Source organism: Salvelinus namaycush, chromosome 6, assembly GCF_016432855.1.
Source record: "Salvelinus namaycush isolate Seneca chromosome 6, SaNama_1.0, whole genome shotgun sequence".
NCBI lineage: Eukaryota > Metazoa > Chordata > Actinopteri > Salmoniformes > Salmonidae > Salvelinus > Salvelinus namaycush.
This window is the reverse complement of record NC_052312.1, coordinates 841,037-865,667: the sequence shown is the minus strand read 5'-3', so window position 1 is coordinate 865,667 and position 24,631 is coordinate 841,037. Positions and strand designations below refer to the sequence as shown.

The window sequence follows — 24,631 nt, the reverse complement described above, 5'->3', positions numbered from 1 at the left end:
GTAGGGAAAACAACTGACTACTTGTTATCCAAATTTTAATCATATCAGAGCTTGCAATATTTGGTTATATGAGCTTATTAAGGGCGCCTCTGGAAGCTCCGGACTGAAGGGCGCCTCTGGAAGCTCCGGACTGAAGGGAGCCTCTGGAAGCTCCGGACTGAAGGGCGCCTCTGGAAGCTCCGGACTGAAGGGCGCCTCTGGAAGCTCCGGACTGAAGGGCGCCTCTGGAAGCTCCGGACTGAAGGGCGCCTCTGGAAGCTCCGGACTGGAGGGCGCCTCTGGAAGCTCCGGACTGGAGGGCGCCTCTGGAAGCTCCGGACTGAAGGGCGCCTCTGGAAGCTCCGGACTGAAGGGCGCCTCTGGAAGCTCCGGACTGAAGGGCGCCTCTGGAAGCTCCGGACTGAAGGGCGCCTCTGGAAGCTCCGGACTGAAGGGCGTCGCTGGAGGCTCCGGACTGGAGGCCCTCGGTTCTCTGATTGAGAACCACACCCGGCCAAACACAAAGAAATAGAAAATCTAGAAGAATGAACATAAAATGCCCACCCAAATCACACACTGAACAAACCAAAATAGAGACATAAAAATATCTCTACGGTCAGGGCGTGACAGTGGTTGTGTTTTGCTATGCCTCGGGTAGGGGTATCTCAAAATGTTGGGGGCCTTGCTAGTAGCCTAAATATATTTAAGGACCTTGAGCATTCCCTCCAGTGGAAAACAGTTTTTTGGGAAGGGGTTTATATAAAGTACCAGTCAAAAGTTTGGACACACCTACTCATTCAAGGGTTTTTCTTTATTTTTACTGTTTTCTACAAGGTAGAATAATAGTGCTGACGTCAAAACTATGAAATAACACTTATGGAATCATGTAGTAACCAAAAAAGTGTTAAACAAATCAAAATATATTTTATATTTGAGATTCTTTGAAGTAGCCACTCTTTGCCTTGATGACAGCTTTGCACACTCTTGGCATTCTCTCAACCAGCTTTATGAGGTAGTCACCTGGAATGCATTTAAATGAACAGGTGTGCATTGTTAAAAGTTAATTTGTGGAATTTCTTTCCTTCTTAATGCATTTGAGCCAATACGTTGTGTTGTGACAAGGTAGAGGTGGTATACAGAAGACACCCCTATTTGGTAAAAGACCAAGTCCATATTATGCTCAAATAAGCAAAGACAAATGACAGTCCATCATTCCTTTAATTCTTAGGGCTAGGCCCCTTTTTTCTCCACTTCCTGTCTGAATGACATGCCCATAGTAAACTGCCTGTTGCTCAGGCCCTGATGCCAGGATATGCATATAATTGGTACCATTGGAAGGAAAACACTTTGACGTTTGTAGAAATGTTAAAATAATGTAGGAGAATATAACACAATAGATATGGTAGGAGAAAATCCAAAGAAAAACCAAACAGAATTTTTTTGAGAGACCATCCTCTTAGAAAGGCAAGTAAAAGGTCATATCCAAAATTACCTCCCTGGATGTAATTCCTATGGCTTCCACAGTGTGTCAGCAGTCAATGTTCAAGGTTTCAGGCTTGTAACTTCAAAAACGAATAAGAAATATCAGTTTTAGTACAGAGACACAGTCTTGGAAATTCGTGTTTGCGCGCACCATGAAGACAGCACGCACCTGCTAAAATCAGTTTCCTATTGAACATACTTCTTCCGTAAGAAATATTACAGTTTGATTACATTTTAGGGTAGCTGAGGAGTAAATGGAAACGTATTTTGACTTGTTGAAAGAAAGTTTAGGGATAGATTTTCGGAGTCCTTTCTCTGCATGTTGAACGAGTAGATTACTCAAATCGATGGCGCCAACTGAACGGTAGCGGAACACCTATCACTAAGAAGTTTTAAGAAGGTCAGTCAATGCGGAAAATTTCAAAATCACTTCCAGAGTATTGAAGTGTGTAATACCAATGCAAAGTGTCCATTTAACCATTTAATGTAAATAGTCTTCCAGGCTAGAGTCAGGCACTACTAACATGGTAAAACGTTAAGGAAAACATTCTCTGTTTCAGAAGAAAAAGTCAATTTCTCAGCTGCCTCACATTCATTTTATTTTAATTGTAACATATTTGTTAACATCCAAATCATTAACATAAGTAGGGTTGTGTTCTCTAAAAACACTGGTCTGAACATGAGCTGGCTACACAACAACATACAGTCACTAGTTTGCACATTGATTTATTGATTGGTTGCTTAGTTGATTTATCGGTGATTCATCGTGTTTGATTATGGAGTAAATCCAGAGTAAAAAGGGCATCCAGTCGGAGTTCTTCTGTTGAATGAAAGAAAAAGACAAATAAAAAGATTCAGTCATGCGTTTATCACATCACTTAATGTGGGTTCATATGTAGACCAGCAGTAGAGGAGACAGGACTCACCGATGGAGGAGGACAGGAAGTGGCAGCAGCCGAGCCAGGCCATCATTACACTGTAGGGGCTGAGGTAGGTTACAGTCAGAGGGTGTGTCTCCATAGTCTAGAGTGGCTACCTCTCTATTATCTCCATAGTCTACAGTGTCTTCCTGTCTATTATCTCCATAGTCTACAGTGTCTTCCTCTCCATTACCTCCATAGTCTACAGTGGCTTCCTGTCTATTATCTCCATAGTCTACAGTGTCTTCCTCTCTATTACCTCTCTATTACCTCCATAGTCTACAGTGGCTTCCTCTCCATTACCTCCATAGTCTACAGTGTCTTCCTCTCCATTACCTCTCTATTATCTCCATAGTCTACAGTGGCTTCCTCTCCATTACCTCCATAGTCTACAGTGGCTTCCTCTCCATTACCTCCATAGTCTACAGTGGCTTCCTGTCTATTATCTCCATAGTCTACAGTGTCTTCCTCTCTATTATCTCCATAGTCTACAGTGTCTTCCTGTCTATTATCTCCATAGTCTACAGTGTCTTCCTCTCCATTACCTCCATAGTCTACAGTGGCTTCCTGTCTATTATCTCCATAGTCTACAGTGTCTTCCTCTCTATTATCTCCATAGTCTACAGTGGCTTCCTCTCTATTACCTCCATAGTCTACAGTGGCTTCCTGTCTATTATCTCCATAGTCTACAGTGTCTTCCTCTCTATTACCTCCATAGTCTACAGTGTCTTCCTGTCTACTATCTCCATAGTCTACAGTGTCTTCCTCTCCATTACCTCTATAGTCTACAGTGTCTTCCTCTCAAATACCTCCATAGTCTACAGTGTCTTCCTCTCCATTACCTCCATAGTCTACAGTGTCTTCCTGTCTATTATCTCCATAGTCTACAGTGTCTTCCTGTCTACTATCTCCATAGTCTACAGTGTCTTCCTCTCTATTACCTCCATAGTCTACAGTGTCTTCCTCTCCATTACCTCCATAGTCTACAGTGTCTTCCTCTCCATTACCTCCATAGTCTACAGTGTCTTCCTCTCTATTACCTCCATAGTCTACAGTGTCTTCCTGTCTACTATCTCCATAGTCTACAGTGTCTTCCTCTCCATTACCTCCATAGTCTACAGTGTCTTCCTCTCCATTACCTCCATAGTCTACAGTGTCTTCCTCTCCATTACCTCCATAGTCTACAGTGTCTTCCTCTCCATTACCTCCATAGTCTACAGTGTCTTCCTCTCTATTACCTCCATAGTCTACAGTGTCTTCCTCTCCATTACCTCCATAGTCTACAGTGTCTTCCTCTCCATTACCTCCATAGTCTACAGTGTCTTCCTGTCTATTACCTCCATAGTCTACAGTGTCTTCCTCTCCATTACCTCCATAGTCTACAGTGTCTTCCTCTCTATTACCTCCATAGTCTACAGTGTCTTCCTCTCCATTACCTCCATAGTCTACAGTGTCTTCCTCTCCATTACCTCCATAGTCTACAGTGTCTTCCTCTCTATTACCTCCATAGTCTACAGTGTCTTCCTGTCTACTATCTCCATAGTCTACAGTGTCTTCCTGTCTATTACCTCCATAGTCTACAGTGGCTTCCTGTCTATTATCTCCATAGTCTACAGTGTCTTCCTCTCTATTATCTCCATAGTCTACAGTGGCTTCCTCTCCATTACCTCCATAGTCTACAGTGGCTTCCTGTCTATTATCTCCATAGTCTACAGTGTCTTCCTCTCTATTATCTCCATAGTCTACAGTGGCTTCCTCTCCATTACCTCCATAGTCTACAGTGGCTTCCTCTCCATTACCTCCATAGTCTACAGTGTCTTCCTCTCCATTACCTCCATAGTCTACAGTGTCTTCCTCTCCATTACCTCCATAGTCTACAGTGTCTTCCTCTCTATTACCTCCATAGTCTACAGTGTCTTCCTGTCTACTATCTCCATAGTCTACAGTGTCTTCCTGTCTACTACCTCCATAGTCTACAGTGTCTTCCTCTCCATTACCTCCATAGTCTACAGTGTCTTCCTGTCTACTATCTCCATAGTCTACAGTGTCTTCCTCTCCATTACCTCCATAGTCTACAGTGTCTTCCTCTCCATTACCTCCATAGTATACAGTGGCTTCCTCTCCATTACCTCCATAGTCTACAGTGTCTTCCTGTCTATTATCTCCATAGTCTACAGTGTCTTCCTCTCTATTATCTCCATAGTCTACAGTGGCTTCCTCTCTATTATCTCCATAGTCTACAGTGGCTTCCTGTCTATTATCTCCATAGTCTACAGTTGTTACCTCTCTTATCTCCATAGTCTACAGTGGCTTCATCACCTCTCCTACATTTCAATCGTCTACAAAGCCTTCCTCCTCTCCACGTCTCCTCTCTTTCATCTCCCCCATCCTCTTCATCTCCTCCTCTGTATCATGTTAACAGTACAGTAACTTACTCTCCTCTCTACCATCTCAATAGTCTACAGTAGCTTCCTAATTTCCTCATCTTCTCTCCTCTCCTTCCTATTCTTGTTTCCTCATCTCCTTCGTATTATTGTTTCATCTCCTCATCTCCCTCTCCTCATCTCCTCTTCTTCCTCTCCTGGTCTCCTCTCTTTACCTTCCCCTCCTCTCTTCTCCTCATCTCCTTCCTCATCTTCTTCCACTCCTCATCTTCTCTTCTTCCTCTCCTGGTTTCCTCTTTCCTCACCTTCCCCTCCTTATCTCCTCCCCTCCTCTCCTCTCCATCCTCCTCTTCTCTTTCCTCATCTAATCCCCTTACTCATCTCCCCTCCCCTTCCCTCCTCTCTTCTCCTTATTCTGCACTTAGCTGATAGCTGTTTTGTACTTACAGCCTCCCAGACAGGTGTAGGAAACCTCCAGGTATTTGTAGGTTCCGTAGCAGGGGTCCCCGAAGACCGGATCAAGCCCCACAGTGCACTGACTCTTTCCCTCACACCTGCAGAGTTACACATTTATAACACAGTTGTAACACACATGCACACACAGGGGGGATATTTGTATACCACTTTTCAACACCACTGACATCCCCAAACCAGAGAGGAGAGATGGGGAGATGGATAGAGAGGGAGAGTGTACCATTGTTTGACAACGTCCAGGGTTTTGGGTTGCAGACAGTTCTGGTTGCTGAGCTCGTGGCGTCCAGCAGAACAGGTAGAGCCGTCTCTACGGCCGTAGTTAGCATGAAACACATTTATCACACCCTTACCTACACACACACACGCACACACACACACACACACACACACACAATAATTGAATTGCACCCTTACCTACACAGGAGGAGGGCTGAGGGGGGTGTTAGGTGAGGGTGTTTGTGGGTGTCATCGTGTGCTCACCACAGTCCAGGGAGCTGGTTGAGCCTTCGCAGGTGATACTGGTCTCTGAAAACACAACGCACACACACAACATCAGCCCTGCTGCTGAGACAGAACATCAGCCCTGCTGCTGAGACACAACATCAGCCCTGCTGCTAAGACACAACATCAGCCCTGCTGCTAAGACAGAACATCAGCCCTGCTGCTGAGACAGAACATCAGCCCTGCTGCTGAGACAGAACATCAGCCCTGCTGCTGAGACAGAACATCAGCCCTACTGCTGAGACACATCAGCCCTGCTGCTGAGACACAACATCAGCCCTGCTGCTGAGACACAACATCAGCCCTGCTGCTGAGACACAACATCAGCCCTGCTGCTGAGACAGAACATCAGCCCTGCTGCTGAGACAGAACATCAGCCCTGCTGCTGAGACACAACATCAGCCCTGCTGCTGAGACACAACATCAGCCCTGCTGCTAAGACACAACATCAGCCCTGTTGCTGAGACAAATGAGTAATCAAAGAGTACTCAGGAGTAATCAAAGAGTACTCAAGAGTAATCAAAGAGAGGTGGGAGGAGTAATCAAAGAGGTGGAAGGAGTAATCAAAGAGGTGGAAGGAGTAATCAAAGAGAGATGGGAGGAGTAATCTAAGAGAGGTGGGAGGAGTAATCAAAGAGAGATGGGAGGAGTAATCAAAGAGAGATGGGAGGAGTAATCAAAGAGAGGTGGGAGGAGTAATCAAAGAGAGGTGGGAGGAGTAATCAAAGAGAGGTGGGAGGAGTAATCAAAGAGAGGTGGGAGGAGTAATCAAAGAGAGATGGGAGGAGTAATCAAAGAGAGGTGTGGGGAGTAATCAAAGAGAGGTGGGAGGAGTAATCAAAGAGAGGTGGGAGGAGTAATCAAAGAGAGGTGGGAGGAGTAATCAAAGAGGTGGGAGGAGTAATCAAAGAGAGACGGGAGGAGTAATCAAAGAGAGGTGGGAGGAGTAATCAAAGAGAGACGGGAGGAGTAATCAAAGAGAGATGGGAGGAGTAATCAAAAAGAGATGGGAGGAGTAATCAAAGAGGTGGGAGGAGTAATCAAAGAGAGGTGGGAGGAGTAATCAAAGAGAGGTGGGAGGAGTAATCAAAGAGAGGTGGGAGGAGTAATCAAAGAGAGATGGGAGGAGTAATCAAAGAGAGGTGGGAGGAGTAATCAAAGAGAGATGGGAGGAGTAATCAAAAAGAGCTGGGAGGAGTAATCAAAGAGGTGGGAGGAGTAATCAAAGAGAGGTGGGGGGGAGCATTCAAAGAGAGGTGGGAGGAGCAATCAAAGAGGTGGGAGGAGCAATCAAAGAGAGGTGGGGGGGAGCATTCAAAGAGAGGTGGGAGGAGCAATCAAAGAGGTGGGAGGAGTAATCAAAGAGAGGTGGGAGGAGCATTCAAAGAGAGGTGGGAGGAACAATCAAAGAGAGGTGGGAGGAACAATCAAAGAAAGGTGGGAGGAGTAATCGAAGAGAGGTGGGAGGAGCAATCAAAGAGAGGTGGGAGAAGTAATGTAATCAAAGAGAGATGGGAGGAGTAATCAAAGAGAGGTGGGAGGAGTAATCAAGGAGGTGGAAGGAGTAATGTAATCAAAGAGAGGAGGGAGGAGCAATCAAAGAGAGGTGGGAGGAGCAATCAAAGAGGTGGGAGGAGTAATCAAAGAGAGATGGGAGGAGCAATCAAAGAGAGGTGGGAGGAGCAATCAAAGAGGTGGGAGGAGTAATCAAAGAGAGGTGGGAGGAGCAATCAAAGAGAGGTGGGGGGAGTAATCAAAGAGAATTGGGAGGAGTAATCAAAGAGAGGTGGGAGGAGTAATCTAAGAGAGGTGGGAGGAGTAATCTAAGAGAGGTGGGAGGAGTAATCTAAGAGAGGTGGGAGGAGTAATCTAAGAGAGGTGGGAGGAGTAATCTAAGAGAGGTGGGAGGAGTAATCTAAGAGAGGTGGGAGGAGTAATCTAAGAGAGGTGGGAGGAGTAATCTAAGAGAGGTGCGAGGAGTAATCAAAGAGAGGTGGGAGGAGTAATCTAAGAGAGGTGGGAGGAGTAATCTAAGAGAGATGGGAGGAGTAATCAAAGAGAGGTGGGAGGAGTAATCTAAGAGAGGTGGGAGGAGTAATCAAAGAGAGGTGGGAGGAGTAATCAAAGAGAGGTGGGAGGAGTAATCAAAGAGAGGTGGGAGGAGTAATCAAAGAGAGGTGGGAGGAGCAATCAAAGAGAGGTGGGAGGAGCAATCAAAGAGAGGTGGGAGGAGTAATCAAAGAGAGGTGGGAGGAGTAATCAAAGAGAGGTGGGAGGGAAGGAGAGATTGTGACAACACAGTGTGGGGCTCCCTTCATGAAAAAGTCTTGACTACTTTGTATCATGCACAAGCACATTTCAATTGACTAGTTGTTCACTTGACACCACACACAGGTTGTTGTCCATTGTTCAAGTACATTACAGGTGTCAGAAGTGGAATGGCAGTGGACAACAATCTGTGTGGGGTATCAAGTGAACGACAAGCCCATTGGACAGGAGAGGGAGAGCGCCAGAGGGAGAATACTGACTAGCAGGCAGGCAGATGTAGGTGACGTCCAGGTATTTGTAGGTTCCGTAACAAGGGTCCGAGATTTGATTCACTCTCATGTTCACCTCACACATCTGCTTCCCGTCACACCTGGAACAACCACAGAGCAACAACAGTAGAACCATAACAAAGCCACAACATAACTCCAACATAACCTGTAAAAACGGATATCTGGAGCTTGTCTGAGTGGTTGGCCTCTGAGCCCTCTGAGCCCCTGTACTTGATGCTGATTTGATCAACAAGCTCTCACAGTCTCACTGCAAAATTAGACGTTTGTCCACATTTCTCCAAACGTCAAATTTTGAAGTTGCTTTAAATGGAAGCCTACTTAATGGTAATAGCGTTGCCCCTAGTGGCGATGTGGCCTAAGTTAAGGGTTTAGGCATATCAGGGTTTAGAGACATAAACAACTCTAAGATTAACTTCAGACAATCATTCTGATTGGTTACATTAAGGTTAAAAACAGAAAAATGACTACACTGTTAAGTTTTGCGATGTATTAAGACTTGATAACTAAATGAGGATGGATGGTGCTGTGGTCTGAACAGCAGCAGTCTGTCATATAGACCTGGGTTCTAGCTCCAGGTACTTGTTTTGTTCGCACCCTAGTGGACGGATTTGACGGAGCCTCCTGACCTCCTGAGGACGTTCAAAAATGTCAAATTCCAACTTGGACCTGGAGGGATCTACCTGGATTTAACTTGAATCTGGAGGGATCTACCTGGATTTGACTTGGATCTGGAGGGATCTCCCTGGATTTGACTTGGATCTGGAGGGATCTCCCTGGATTTGACTTGGATCTGGAGGGATCTCCCTAGATTTGACTTGGATCTGGAGTGATCTCCCTGGATTTGACTTGGATCTGGAGTGATCTCCCTAGATTTGACTTGGATCTAGAGGGATCTCCCTGGATTTGACTTGGATCTGGAGTGATCTCCCTGGATTTGACTTGGATCTGGAGGGATCTACCTGGATTTGACTTGGATCTGGAGGGATCTTCCTGGATTTGACTTGGATCTAGAGGGATCTCCCTGGATTTGACTTGGATCTGGAGGGATCTCCCTAGATTTGACTTGGATCTGGAGTGATCTCCCTGGATTTGACTTGGATCTGGAGTGATCTACCTGGATTTGACTTGGATCTGGAGGGATCTTCCTGGATTTGACTTGGATCTAGAGGGATCTCCCTAGATTTGACTTGGATCTGGAGTGATCTCCCTGGATTTGACTTGGATCTGGAGGGATCTACCTGGATTTGACTTGGATCTGGAGGGATCTCCCTGGATTTGACTTGGATCTGGAGGGATCTCCCTGGATTTGACTTAGATCTAGAGGGATCTCCCTAGATTTGACTTGGATCTAGAGTGATCTCCCTGGATTTGACTTGGATCTAGAGTGATCTACCTGGATTTGACTTGGATCTGGAGGGATCTACCTGGATTTGACTTGGATCTGGAGGGATCTCCCTGGATTTGACTTGGATCTGGAGTGATCTCCCTGGATTTGACTTGGATCTGGAGTGATCTCCCTGGATTTGACTTGGATCTGGAGGGATCTACCTGGATTTGACTTGGATCTGGAGGGATCTTCCTGGATTTGACTTGGATCTAGAGGGATCTCCCTAGATTTGACTTGGATCTGGAGTGATCTCCCTGGATTTGACTTGGATCTGGAGGGATCTACCTGGATTTGACTTGGATCTGGAGGGATCTCCCTGGATTTGACTTGGATCTGGAGGGATCTTCCTGGATTTGACTTGGATCTAGAGGGATCTCCCTAGATTTGACTTGGATCTGGAGTGATCTCCCTGGATTTGACTTGGATCTGGAGGAATCTACCTGGATTTGACTTGGATCTGGAGGGATCTTCCTGGATTTGACTTGGATCTAGAGGGATCTCCCTAGATTTGACTTGGATCTGGAGTGATCTCCCTGGATTTGACTTGGATCTGGAGGGATCTACCTGGATTTGACTTGGATCTGGAGGGATCTCCCTGGATTTGACTTGGATCTGGAGGGATCTCCCTGGATTTGACTTAGATCTAGAGGGATCTCCCTAGATTTGACTTGGATCTAGAGTGATCTCCCTGGATTTGACTTGGATCTAGAGTGATCTCCCTGGATTTGACTTGGATCTGGAGGGATCTTCCTGGATTTGACTTGGATCTGGAGGGATCTACCTGGATTTGACTTGGATCTGGAGTGATCTCCCTGGATTTGACTTGGATCTGGAGGGATCTACCTGGATTTGACTTGGATCTGGAGGGATCTTCCTGGATTTGACTTGGATCTGGAGGGATCTCCCTAGATTTGACTTGGATCTGGAGTGATCTCCCTGGATTTGACTTGGATCTGGAGGGATCTACCTGGATTTGACTTGGATCTGGAGGGATCTCCCTGGATTTGACTTGGATCTGGAGGGATCTCCCTGGATTTGACTTAGATCTAGAGGGATCTCCCTAGATTTGACTTGGATCTAGAGTGATCTCCCTGGATTTGACTTGGATCTAGAGTGATCTACCTGGATTTGACTTGGATCTGGAGGGATCTGCCTGGATTTGACTTGGATCTGGAGGGATCTACCTGGATTTGACTTGGATCTGGAGTGATCTCCCTGGATTTGACTTGGATCTGGAGTGATCTCCCTGAATTTGACTTGGATCTGGAGGGATCTACCTGGATTTGACTTGGATCTGGAGGGATCTCCCTGGATTTGACTTGGATCTGGAGGGATCTACCTGGATTTGACTTGGATCTGGAGGGATCTACCTGGATTTGACTTGGATCTGGAGGGATCTCCTTGGATTTGACTTGGATCTTGAGGGTTTTGACTTGGCTCTGCACACTAAAGGGTGTGTGTGTCTGTGTGTTTGTACCTCTGTGACCAGAGTGCCAGAGTTCCTTCTTGGGAACACTTTGTGTTAGTCAGCTGACTCTGAGGTCGTCCCTGACTGCAGGTCTGGCTGTCTGTGCGTCCATACAGTGCTTTCTGGAGAAAGACCACCCCGTCTCCTATGAGAGAGAGAGAAGAGGGAGCATGAGAGACTCACGAGTCAACTCAACTAAGTAACCGATTGACACACAGTGTGTTGTTCCTTACCACACTCCAAATGCACCACACCGGCACCCTCACAGGTAGTCACCTTCTCTGTGGACGACAAAAATCTGATTGATACAAACACATCACACATACATCATATAGAGAAAAGGATTCAGCATTTTTCTGCGTGTGTGTGTGTGTGAGCATGTCTGTCTGTCTGTCTGTCTGTCTGTCTGTCTGTCTGTCTGTCTGTCTGTCTGTCTGTCTGTCTGTCTGTCTGTCTGTCTGTCTGTCTGTCTGTCTGTCTGTCTGTCTGTCTGTCTGTCTGTCTGTCTGTGTGTGTGTGTGTGTGTATGTCTGTGTGTGTGTGTAGGTTACTCACTGCTCTCCAGGCAGCCATAGGTAACGTCCAGGAAGATATTAGTCTGGTATGCGGAGTTACAGAGGTCACACACACTGCCGGAGGTCGCCACATCACACTTCCCATTTCCATCACACCTGGATGATTAGTAGTAATGTCACACACCTAAAACACCACGGACACTGTCCTTACTTAGGTTTTTAAAAAACATGATGTTATTTCTCTCCATTTCCCCTCTCTGTGCTGTCAGTGTTATGACCACTTCCTGTTTCAGTGCAGCTCAGTTTTGCTGTGAAGCTGTTCTTGATAAATTTCCCATCTGGCTAAACTAATACAGGGAGTGGTTACATACATGACATTCGGAGGGGATTCAGACCCCTTGACTTTTCCACATTTTGTTACCCTTCGGCCTTATTCTAATGTATTAAATTGTATTTTTTTCCTCATTAATCTACACACAATACCCCATAATGACAAAGCAAAACAGATTTTTCATATTTTTTTCAAATTGATAAAGAGAAAAACCTCGGAAATATCACATTTACATAAGTATTCACACCATCTACTCAGTACTTTGTTGAAGCACCTTTGGCAGCGATTACAGCCTCAAGTATTTTGGGGTATGACGATACAAGCTTGACACACCTGTATTTGGGGAGTTTCTCCCATTCTTCCCTGCAGGCCTTCACAAGCTCTGTCAGGTTGAATGGGGAGCATCGCTGCTCAGCTATTTTCAGGTCTCTCCAGAGATGTTCGAATGGGTTCAAGTCCAGGCTCTTGCTGGGCCACCCAAGGACATTCAGAGACTTGTCCCAAAGCCACTCCTGCATTGTCTTGGCTGTGTGCTTAGAGTCGTTGTCCTGTTGGAAGGTGAACCTTCGCCCCAGTCTGAGGTCCTGAGTGCTCTGGAGCAGGTTTTCATCAAGGATCTCTCTGTACTTTGCTACATTCATCTTTCCCTCGATCCTGACTAGTCTCCCAGTCCCTGCCTCTGAAAAACATCCCCACAGCATGATGCTGCCACCACTATGCTTCACCGTAGGGATGGTGCCAGGTTTCCACCAGACATGACACTCGGCATTCAGGCCAAAGAGTTCAATGTAGGTTTCATCAGACCAGAGAATCGTGTTTCTCATGGTCTGACAGTATCCAAACATTATTTTAATATCTCCAAAGCAATTGCCTCTCTATGAGCCACTGGCTACTTTTTCTATATCAACACACCTGCTGGTAACTCTGAACTGGTTAGGACAGCTCATGATGTCTCCTCAGTATCTGTCGACTAGGTAGGACTCTTATGACTAAAGAGGTTTCAGGCATAGCTTTTATTTCTACCCATAAGAGTAGGAGGAAATTGTATCTATTCTCAGCACTTACGACACATTTTCTACTCTGAGACGCTTTGTGGATATGGCCCGATTACTGTCAAATTGCTGGAAACATGCCAACAGGACACAGAAGTTGGGAAATAAACGATGTTGTAAGCAGAACATTGCAAACATTATAGACTCAGTGAGCTTGCTATTGACTGAATGTGTGTGTGTGTGTGTGTGTGTGTGTGTGTGTGTGTGTGTGTGTGTGTGTGTGTGTGTGTGTGTGTGTGTGTGTGTGTGTGTGTGTGTGTGTGTGTGTGTGTGTGTGTGTGTGTGTGTGTGTGTGTGTGTGTGTGTGTGTGTGTGTGTGCGCACATGTGTGTGTGTACATACCTCTTAGACACACCGTTGAAGGCCTCTGTATCGGAGCAGGCTTTAGGGCTCTCGTTTGATGACAACTCTATAGTGCTGAATTTGACCCCATACACCATGATCACACCGTCATCTACACACACACACACACACACACACACACACACACACAAACACACACACACACACACACACACCACACATAGTCGGTTTAACACTTGCTAAACCAAATGAGGCCAGTTTCCTCAACTAAAATGAACAGAATCTCCATTCAAAGTGCTTTTTAGTCCAGGACTTTTGTGTCCGGGAAACTGCCCTGTAAAAGAAACTCAGTGCACAGGTGTAGATATACTAGGAGCTGAAGGTTCTGATGGAAAACTGGAGTTACTTTACCACACTGGAGTTACTTTACCACACTGGAGTTACTTTACCACACTGGAGTTACTTTACCACACTGGAGTTACTTTACCACACTGGAGTTACTTTACCACACTGGAGTTACTTTACCACACTGGAGTTACTTTACCACACTGGAGTTACTTTACCACACTGGAGTTACTTTACCACACTGGAGTTACTTTACCACACTGGAGTTACTTTACCACACTGGAGTTACTTTACCGCACTGGAGTTACTTTACCGCACTGGAGTTACTTTACCACACTGGAGTTACTTTACCACACTGGAGTTACTTTACCACACTGGAGTTACTTTACCACACTGGAGTTACTTTACTACACTGGAGTTACTTTACCACACTGGAGTTACTTTACCGCACTGGAGTTACTTTACTACACTGGAGTTACTTTACCGCACTGGAGTTACTTTACCGCACTGGAGTTACTTTACAATAATGGGGTTACTTTACCGCACTGGAGTTACTATAACACACTGGAGTTACTTTACCGCACTGGAGTTACTTTACCGCACTGGAGTTACTTTACCGCACTGGAGTTACTTTACCGCACTGGAGTTCCTTTACCCCACTGGAGTTACTTTACAATAATGGGATTACTTTACCGCACTGGAGTTACTATAACACACTGGAGTTACTTTACCGCACTGGAGTTACTTTACCGCACTGGAGTTACTTTACCGCACTGGAGTTACTTTACCGCACTGGAGTTCCTTTACCCCACTGGAGTTACTTTACAATAATGGGATTACTTTACCGCACTGGAGTTACTTTACCGCACTGGAGTTACTTTACCACACTGGAGTTACTTTACCGCACTGGAGTTACTTTACCGCACTGGAGTTACTTTACCGCACTGGAGTTCCTTTACCCCACTGGAGTTACTTTACAATAATGGGGTTACTTTACCGCACTGGAGTTACTTTACCGCACTGGAGTTACTTTACCACACTGGAGTTACTTTACCACACTGGGGTTACTTTACCGCACTGGAGTTACTTTACCGCACTGGTGTTACTTTACCGCACTGGTGTTACTTTACCGCACTGGAGTTACTTTACCACACTGGAGTTACTTTACCGCACTGGAGTTACTTTACCGCACTGGAGTTAATTTACCGCACTGGTGTTACTATACCACACTGGAGTTACTTTACCACACTGGAGTTACTTTACCGCACTGGTGTTACTTTACCGCACTGGAATTACTTTACCGCACTGGGGTTACTTTACTGCACTGGAGTTACTTTACCGCACTGGTGTTACTTTACCGCACTGGAATTACTTTACCACACTGGAGTTACTTTACCACAATGGGGTTACTTTACCGCACTGGAGTTACTTTACCACACTGGTGTTACTTTACCGCAATGGAGTTACTTTACCACACTGGAGTTACTTTACCACACTGGAGTTACTTTACCACACTGGAGTGACTTTACCACACTGGAGTTACTTTACCACACTATTGTAACTTTACCACACTGGAGTTACATTACCGTACTGGAGTTACTTTACCACACTGGAGTTACTTTACCGCACTGGAGTTACTTTACCGCGCTGGAGTTACTTTACCGCACTGGAGTTACTTTACCGCACTGGAGTTACTTTACCGCACTGGAGTTACTTTACCGCACTGGAGTTACTTTACCGCACTGGAGTTACTTTACCACACTGGAGTTACTTTACAGCACTGGAGTTACTTTACCGCACTGGAGTTACTTTACCGCACTGGAGTTACTTTACCGCACTGGAGTTACTTTACCACACTGGAGTTACTTTACCACACTGGAGTTACTTTACCACACTGGAGTTACTTTACCGCACTGGAGTTACTTTACCACACTGGAGTTACTTTACCACACTGGAGTTACTTTACCGCACTGGAGGCTGGGATCACCACACGTCAGGAACCTGTGTTGAATCTCTGACATTCCATAACCTGGAACAGGAAAGAAATCTTCTTTCACCTTTTATTCTCTGTCACCTCGATGAGTGTTTTCAGCCTCGAGCTACACATACCATCCGTAATCACAGTATGATTCGACTTACCCAGAAAGAGGCTGGCCTGCAGCGCTGGAAGAACAGACAAGAGAATATACTCTTTATAAATGTGTCCTTTTGCTGATAAAAAAATGACATAAACACATAGGAGGAGCAGTGCCCCTGGAGCAGCCCCCCTGGAGCAGCGCACCTGGAGCAGCACCCCCAGGAGCAGCGCCCCTGGAGCAGCACCCCCAGGAGCAGCACCCCTGGAGCAGCTCCCCTGGAGCAGCCCCCCTGGAGCAGCGCCCCTGGAGCAGCGCCCCTGGAGCAGCACCCCCAGGAGGAGCCCCCCTGGAGCAGCACCCCCAGGAGGAGCCCCCCTGGAGCAGCACCCCTGGAGCACATTAGAGGTTGAGAGGAGAAGAGAGGAAAAAGATGAAAAAACAAAGAGAAATTAGAAGAGTAGAGACTTACCGGTGATCAAAATGGATTGTCCAAGGAGCATTCTGTCTACTTTATCAGGGATCTCTATAGTAGAGACAGCTTCTGAGTGTCTGACTGTATTGAATGGCTTTGCCCACGTAGTGAGATACGAATAACAGTTGAACGCATGAGCTATTACTGGAACATATTCCCTATTTACTCTGTTGACCAATCCCCCACACACACATAAACACACACACCTTCAGTCAATATAGCGTGAGGATGAAGGAAAGTACAAATGATTATAAAACGGGCGGGACCTAATTCTGGATGGCGATTGGTTGAAAGAGTATGTCAGACGTTATCTATTTCACAACTACCCACGGATGTAACAAAATCGAAATGTCTATTTACTGTTCTATCTGAGGAATCACTGTGAATTCACTGTCCCATCAGCCCAGCCATTCATAAATATAATCTCCACTGTCCCATCAGCCCAGCCATTCATTCATATAATCTCCACTGTCCCATCAGCCCAGCCATTCATTAATATAATCTCTACTGTCCCATCAGCCCAGCCATTCATTAATATAATCTCTACTGTCCCATGAGCCCAGCCATTCATTAATATAATCTCTACTGTCCCATCAGCCCAGCCATTCATTAATATAATCTCCACTGTCCCATCAGCCCAGCCATTCATTAATATAATCTCCACTGTCCCATCAGCCCAGCCATTCATTAATATAATCTCTACTGTCCCATCAGCCCAGCCATTCATTAATATAATCTCTACTGTCCCATGAGCCCAGCCATTCATAAATATAATCTCCACTGTCCCATCAGCCCAGCCATTCATTAATATAATCTCCACTGTCCCATCAGCCCAGCCATTCATTAATATAATCTCTACTGTCCCATCAGCCCAGCCATTCATAAATATAATCTCCACTGTCCCATCAGCCCAGCCATTCATAAATATAATCTCCACTGTCCCATCAGCCCAGGCATTCATTAATATAATCTCCACTGTCCCATTAGCCCAGCCATTCATTAATATAATCTCCACTGTCCCATCAGCCCAGCCATTCATAAATATAATCTCCACTGTCCCATCAGCCCAGCCATTCATTAATATAATCTCTCCTGTCCCATCAGCCCAGCCATTCATTAATATAATCTCCACTGTCCCATCAACCCAGCCATTCATTAATATAATCTCCACTGTCCCATCAACCCAGCCATTCATAATCTCCACTGTCCCATCAACCCAGCCATTCATAAATATAATCTTCACTGTCCCATCAGCCCAGCCATTCATAAATATAATCTCCACTGTCCCATCAGCCCAGCCATTCATTAATATAATCTCCACTGTCCATCAGCCAAGCCATTCATAATATAATCTTCACTGTCCCATCAGCCCAGCCATTCATAAATATAATCTCCACTGTCCCATCAACCCAGGCATTTCATTAATATAATCTCCACTGTCCCATCAGCCCAGCCATTCATTAATATAATCTCCACTGTCCCATCAGCCCAGCCATTCATTAATATAATCTCCACTGTCCCATCAGCCCAGCCATTCATTAATATAATCTCTACTGTCCCATCAGCCCAGCCAGTCATTAATATAAATCTCTACTGTCCAATGAGCCAAGCCATTCATAAATATAATCTTCACTGTCCCATCAGACAGCCATTCTGTCAGAGGCACTAAGCTGTGGCAGCAGCCCTCTTGTTAAGATAACATATGACTAGGAGATGGAGTAGATGGTCTAATGTATTAACCTGCTGTATTAACCTGCTATCGCTGTCTTAACATGCTGTCAAAGTATTAACCTGCTATCGCTGTATTAACCTGCTGTCGCTGTATTAACCTGCTGTCGCTGTATTAACCTGCTGTCGCTGTATTGACCTGCTGTCGCATAATTAACTTAATTTCGCTGTCTTAACCTGCTGTCACTTTATTAACCTGCTGTCGCTGTATTAACCTGCTGTCACTTTATCAATATGCTGTATTAACATGCTGTCGCTCAATTAACCTGCTATCGCCTAATTAACTTAATGTCGCTGTATTCACCTGCTGTCACTTTATTAATATGCTGTATTAATATGCTGTCGCTGTATTAACATGCTGTCGCTGTATTAACCTGCTGTCGCTGTATTAACCTGCTGTCTCTGTATTAACCTGCTGTCGCTGTATTAACCTGCTGTCGCTGTATTAACCTGCTGTCGCTGTATTGACCTGCTGTCGCTGTATTAACCTGTGTCGCTGTATTACCTGCTGTCGCTGTATTAACCTGCTGTCCTGTATTGACCTGATGTCACTGTATTAACCTGCTGTCTGCTGTATTGACCTGCTGTCGCTGTATTGACCTGCTGTCGCTGTATTGACCTGCTCACTGTATTACCTGCTGTCGCTGTATTGACCTGCTGTCACGTATTAACCTGCTGTCGCTGTATTAACCTGCTGTCGCTGTATTAACCTGCTGTCGCTGTATTGACCTGCTGTCGCTGTATTAACCTGCTGTCGCTGTATTAACCTGCTGTCTCTGTATTGACCTGCTGTCGCTGTATTAACCTGCTGTCTCTGTATTAACCTGCTGTCGCTGTATTAACCTGCTGTCGCTGTATTGACCTGCTGTCGCTGTATTGACCTGCTGTCGCTGTATTGACCTGCTGTCACTGTATTAACCTGCTGTCGCTGTATTGACCTGCTGTCACTGTATTAACCTGCTGTCGCTGTATTAACCTGCTGTCTCTGTATTGACCTGCTGTCGCTGTATTGACCTGCTGTCGCTGTATTAACTGCTTCACTGTATGACCTGCTGTCACTGTATTAACCTGCTGTCGCTGTATTAACCTGCTGTCTCTGTATTGACCTGCTGTCGCTGTATTGACCTGCTGTCGCTGTATTGACCTGCTGTCACTGTATTGACCTGCTGTCGCTGTATTAACCTGCTGTCGCTGTATTAACCTGCTGTCGCTGTATTAACCTGCTGTCGCTGTATTGACCGCTGCTCTGTATTGACCTGCTGTCACTGTATTGACCTGCTGTCGCTGTATTAACCTGCTGTCGCTGTATTAACCTGCTGTCTCTGTATTAACCTGCTGTCGCTGTATTGACCTGCTGTCTCTGTATTGACCTGCTGTCGCTGTATTGACCTGCTGTCGCTGTATTAACCTGCTGTCTCTGTATTAACCTGCTGTCTCTGTATACCTGCTGTCGCTGTATTGACCTGCTGTCGCTGTATTAACCTGCTGTCGCTGTATTAACCTGCTGTCTCTGTATTAACCTGCTGTCGCTGTATTGACCTGCTGTCGCTGTATTAACCTGCTGTCGCTGTATTAACCTGCTGTCTCTGTATTAACCTGCTGTCGCTGTATTGACCTGCTGTCACTGTATTGACCTGCTGTCGCTGTATTAACCTGCTGTCTCTGTATTGACCTGCTGTCTCTGTATTGACCTGCTGTCGCTGTATTGACCTGCTGTCACTGTATTGACCTGCTGTCGCTGTATTGACCTGCTGTCGCTGTATTGACCTGCTGTCACTGTATTGACCTGCTGTCGCTGTATTCACCTGCTGTCACTTTATTGACCTGCTGTCTCTGTATTGACCTGCTGTCGCTGTATTGACCTGCTGTCACTGTATTGACCTGCTGTCACTGTATTGACCTGCTGTCGCTGTATTAACCTGCTGTCTCTGTATTGACCTGCTGTCGCTGTATTGACCTGCTGTCACTGTATTGACCTGCTGTCTCTGTATTGACCTGCTGTCTCTGTATTAACTTGCTGTCGCTGTATTAACCTGCTGTCGCTGTATTAACCTGCTGTCTCTGTATTGACCTGCTGTCTCTGTATTAACCTGCTGTCGCTGTATTAACCTGCTGTCGCTGTATTGACCTGCTGTCTCTGTATTGACCTGCTGTCACTGTATTGACCTGCTGTCTCTGTATTGACCTGCTGTCGCTTTATTAACCTGCTGTCGCTGTATTAACCTGCTGTCACTGTATTGACCTGCTGTCTCTGTATTGACCTGCTGTCGCTTTATTGACCTGCTGTCGCTGTATTAACCTGCTGTCGCTGTATTGACATGCTGTCGCTGTATTAACCTGCTGTCGCTTTATTAACCTGCTGTCACTGTATTGACCTGCTGTCTCTGTATTGACCTGCTGTCGCTTTATTGACCTGCTGTCTCTGTATTGACCTGCTGTCTCTGTATTGACCTGCTGTCTCTGTATTGACCTGCTGTCGCTTTATTAACCTGCTGTCGCTGTATTAACCTGCTGTCTCTGTATTGACCTGCTGTCGCTGTATTAACCTGCTGTCACTGTATTAACCTGCTGTCTCTGTATTGACCTGCTGTCTCTGTATTGACCTGCTGTCTCTGTATTGACCTGCTGTCTCTGTATTGACCTGCTGTCTCTGTATTGACCTGCTGTCACTGTATTGACCTGCTGTCTCTGTATTAACCTGCTGTCGCTGTATTGACCTGCTGTCACTGTATTGACCTGCTGTCTCTGTATTGACCTGCTGTCTCTGTATTGACCTGCTGTCACTGTATTGACCTGCTGTCTCTGTATTGACCTGCTGTCGCTGTATTGACCTGCTGTCGCTGTATTAACCTGCTGTCGCTGTATTGACCTGCTGTCGCTGTATTGACCTGCTGTCACTGTATTGCCTCTGTCACTGTATTGACCTGCTGTCTCTGTATTGACCTGCTGTCTCTGTATTGACCTGCTGTCTCTGTATTGACCTGCTGTCACTGTATTGACCTGCTGTCACTGTATTGACCTGCTGTCACTGTATTAACCTGCTGTCTCTGTATTAACCTGCTGTCGCTGTATTAACCTGCTGTCGCTGTATTGACCTGCTGTCGCTGTATTAACCTGCTGTCGCTGTATTAACCTGCTGTCGCTGTATTGACCTGCTGTCGCTGTATTGACCTGCTGTCTCTGTATTAACCTGCTGTCTCTGTATTAACCTGCTGTCGCTGTATTAACCTGCTGTCGCTGTATTAACCTGCTGTCGCTGTATTATCTTGCTGTCGCTGTATTAACCTGCTGTCTCTGTATTAACGTCCTGAACGCGGTATTAACCTGCTGTCGCTGTATTAACGTCCTGAACGCGGTATTAACCTGCTGTCGCTTTATTAACCTGCTGTCTCTGTATTAACCTGCTGTCGCTGTATTAACCTGCTGTCGCTGTATTAACCTGCTGTCGCTGTATTATCTTGCTGTCGCTGTATTAACCTGCTGTCTCTGTATTAACGTCCTGAACGCGGTATTAACCTGCTGTCGCTGTATTAACGTCCTGAACGCGGTATTAACCTGCTGTCGCTTTATTAACCTGCTGTCGCTGTATTAACCTGCTGTCGCTGTATTATCTTGCTGTCGCTGTATTAACCTGCTGTCTCTGTATTAACCTGCTGTCGCTGTATTAACCTGCTGTCGCTGTATTAACCTGCTGTCGCTGTATTAACCTGCTGTCGCTGTATTATCTTGCTGTCGCTGTATTAACCTGCTGTCTCTGTATTAACCTGCTGTCGCTGTATTATCTTGCTGTCGCTGTATTAACCTGCTGTCTCTGTATTGACCTGCTGCCGCTGTATTATCTTGCTGTCGCTGTATTGACCTGCTGTCTCTGTATTGACCTGCTGTCTCTGTATTAACCTGCTGTCGCTGTATTAACCTGCTGTCGCTGTATTATCTTGCTGTCGCTGTATTAACCTGCTGTCTCTGTGCTCCGCTGTACGTTACCTTAAACCATAAACCAAGAAAAATTCAGGAGCTCAGGCAGCCAGTCAATCTGTCGGAGTTCTCCTCAGATCATTCCTATAGTAATGATCCAACATCATTTGTCCTGTTACTGTATACTATCCTGTTCATGTGTTACTGTAATATTATCCTGTTCACGTATTACTGTAATACTATCCTGTTCACGTGTTACTGTAATACTATCCTGTTCACGTGTTACTGTAATATTATCCTGTTCACGTGTTACTGTAATACTATCCTGTTCACGTGTTACTGTAATACTATCCTGTTCACGTGTTACTGTAATACTATCCTGTTCACGTGTTACTGTAATATTATCCTGTTCACGTGTTACTGTAATATATCCTGTTCAGTGTTACTGTAATATATCCTGTTCACGTGTTACTGTAATACTATCTGGTTCACGTGTTACTGTAATACTATCCTGTTCACGTGTTACTGTAATACTATCCTGTTCACGTGTTACTGTAATACTATCCTGTTCACGTGTTACTGTAATACTATCCTGTTCACGTGTTACTGTAATACTATCCTGTTCACGTGTTCTAATACTACCTGTTCACGTGTTACTGTAATACTATCCTGTTCACGTGTTACTGTAATACTATCCTGTTCACGTGTTACTGTAATACTATCCTGTTCACGTGTTACTGTAATATTATCCTGTTCACGTGTTACTGTAATACTATCCTGTTCACGTGTTACTGTAATACTATCCTGTTCACTGTTACTGTAATACTATCCTGTTCACGTGTTACTGTAATACTATCCTGTTCACGTGTTACTGTAATACTATCCTGTTCACGTGTTACTGTAATACTAACCTGTTCACGTGTTACTGTAATACTATCCTGTTCAGGTCATTTTAGTTCAGTGAAGATGAGCTGAGCAGTAGGCGATAATGCTTTCTACTGGAACTACAAAATAGACTGCTATAGCAGTTGTCATGGTCAGACATGAATTGTACGATTTTTATCCAAAACCCACGTTTCATTCTTAGTCAAGAAAAGATGAGCTTAGCGTGTTTCCACTGGAACTTTTTAAATAGACCGCTGTGTAATGGAATGTGTTGTGGACGGACTGGACTTTTCAACATTCTGTGAGAGTATAGTGACTACATCCAGTGGCACTGGGAGACGCATGGGGAGATGGATGTCACTGTCGCACCCCGACTCAAACAAGCCTTTCTTCCCCTCACACCCCGGGGGCGTTACTGGCCTTTAACAACAACAAAAAAAGGACTCCAAAAACAAACTCCAAAGAGGAGTGTGTTGCCTATTGCAGTGGGAGTTCAGTTCCTGCTGATTCTCCTTAGCAAGAACAGATACTGTTGAACTAGTTTCTGTCTCTCTCCTAACCAAGAACAGATACTGTTGAACTAGTTTCTGTCTCTCTCCTAACCAAGAACAGATACTGTTGAACTAGTTTCTGTCTCTCTCCTAAGCAAGAACAGATACTGTTGAACTAGTTTCTGTCTCTCTCCTTAGCAAGAACAGATACTGTTGAACTAGTTTCTGTCTCTCTCCTAACCAAGAACAGATACTGTTGAACTAGTTTCTGTCTCTCTCCTAACCAAGAACAGATACTGTTGAACTAGTTTCTGTCTCTCTCCTTAGCAAGAACAGATACTGTTGAACTAGTTTCTGTCTCTCTCCTAACCAAGAACAGATACTGTTGAACTAGTTTCTGTCTCTCTCCTTAGCAAGAACAGATACTGTTGAACTAGTTTCTGTCTCTCTCCTAACCAAGAACAGATACTGTTGAACTAGTTTCTGTCTCTCTCCTAACCAAGAACAGATACTGTTGAACTAGTTCCCGCTGATTCTCCTAACCAAGAACAGATACTGTTGAACTAGTTTCTGTCTCTCTCCTTAGCAAGAACAGATACTGTTGAACTAGTTTCTGTCTCTCTCCTAACCAAGAACAGATACTGTTGAACTAGTTTCTGTCTCTCTCCTAACCAAGAACAGATACTGTTGAACTAGTTTCTGTCTCTCTCCTAACCAAGAACAGATACTGTTGAACTAGTTTCAACAGAGCTGAGTAGGGCATTTAATGCAATGGTGAAGCCTTTGTGCAGGGTAGCCTAGTGGTTAGAGCGTTGGGCCAGTAACCGAAAGGTTGCCAGATCGAATCGAAGCTGACAAGGTAAAAAATCTGTCCTTCTGCCGCTGAACAAGGCAGTTAACCCACTGTTCCTAGTCCGTCATTGTAAATAAGAATTTGTTCTTAACTGACTTTCCCAGTCAACACACAAACATGCCCATGCTTTGACTGTGGAAAGACTTCCTATCCTTCCCCTTCATGTGCTGACTGGAGGTGTGCTTCGGTCCCACTGAACCCTCCATGGCCTGGTCCCACTGAACCCTCCATGGCTTGGTCCCACTAAACCCTCCACGGCTTGGTCCCACTAAACCCTCCATGGCTTCGGTCCCACTAAACCCTCCACGGCTTGGTCCCACTGAACTCTCCACGGCTTGGTCCCACTGAACTCTCCATGCTTCGGTCCCAATAAACCCTCCACGGCTTGGTCCCCTAAACCCACCCTCCACTTGGTCCCACTGAACCCTCCCGGCTTGGTCCCACTAAACCCTCCACGGCTTGGTCCCACTAAAACCCTCTACAGCTTCGGTCCCACTGAACCCTCCACGA

At 45.4% G+C, this 24,631-nt stretch overlaps 1 protein-coding gene across 3 annotated transcripts; it reads right to left on the bottom strand.

Annotated features, from left to right (window-relative positions):
- Nucleotides 1-2,038: 2,038 nt before the first annotated feature.
- Nucleotides 2,039-16,446, bottom strand: LOC120049542 (L-rhamnose-binding lectin CSL1). Of its 3 annotated transcripts, XM_038995796.1 has the most exons (13): nt 16,247-16,442; nt 15,839-15,862; nt 15,666-15,728; nt 13,394-13,505; nt 11,709-11,824; nt 11,387-11,434; nt 11,163-11,298; nt 8,269-8,378; nt 5,720-5,764; nt 5,460-5,589; nt 5,213-5,319; nt 2,388-2,446; nt 2,039-2,281 (listed from the first exon to the last, which is right to left on the bottom strand). In XM_038995796.1, exons 1-12 carry the CDS (start codon nt 16,275-16,277, stop codon nt 2,433-2,435), a joined length of 936 nt encoding a protein of 311 aa, XP_038851724.1. In that variant the 5' UTR covers nt 16,278-16,442; the 3' UTR covers nt 2,039-2,281; nt 2,388-2,432. The 3 variants fall into 3 exon arrangements, with proteins under 3 accessions (XP_038851724.1, XP_038851725.1, XP_038851726.1); XM_038995797.1 differs by lacking the exon at nt 5,460-5,589 and having other exon boundaries at nt 16,247-16,446; XM_038995798.1 differs by lacking the exons at nt 15,666-15,728; nt 15,839-15,862; nt 16,247-16,442 and adding an exon at nt 13,880-13,888.
- Between the last annotated feature and the right edge of the window lie 8,185 nt (nt 16,447-24,631).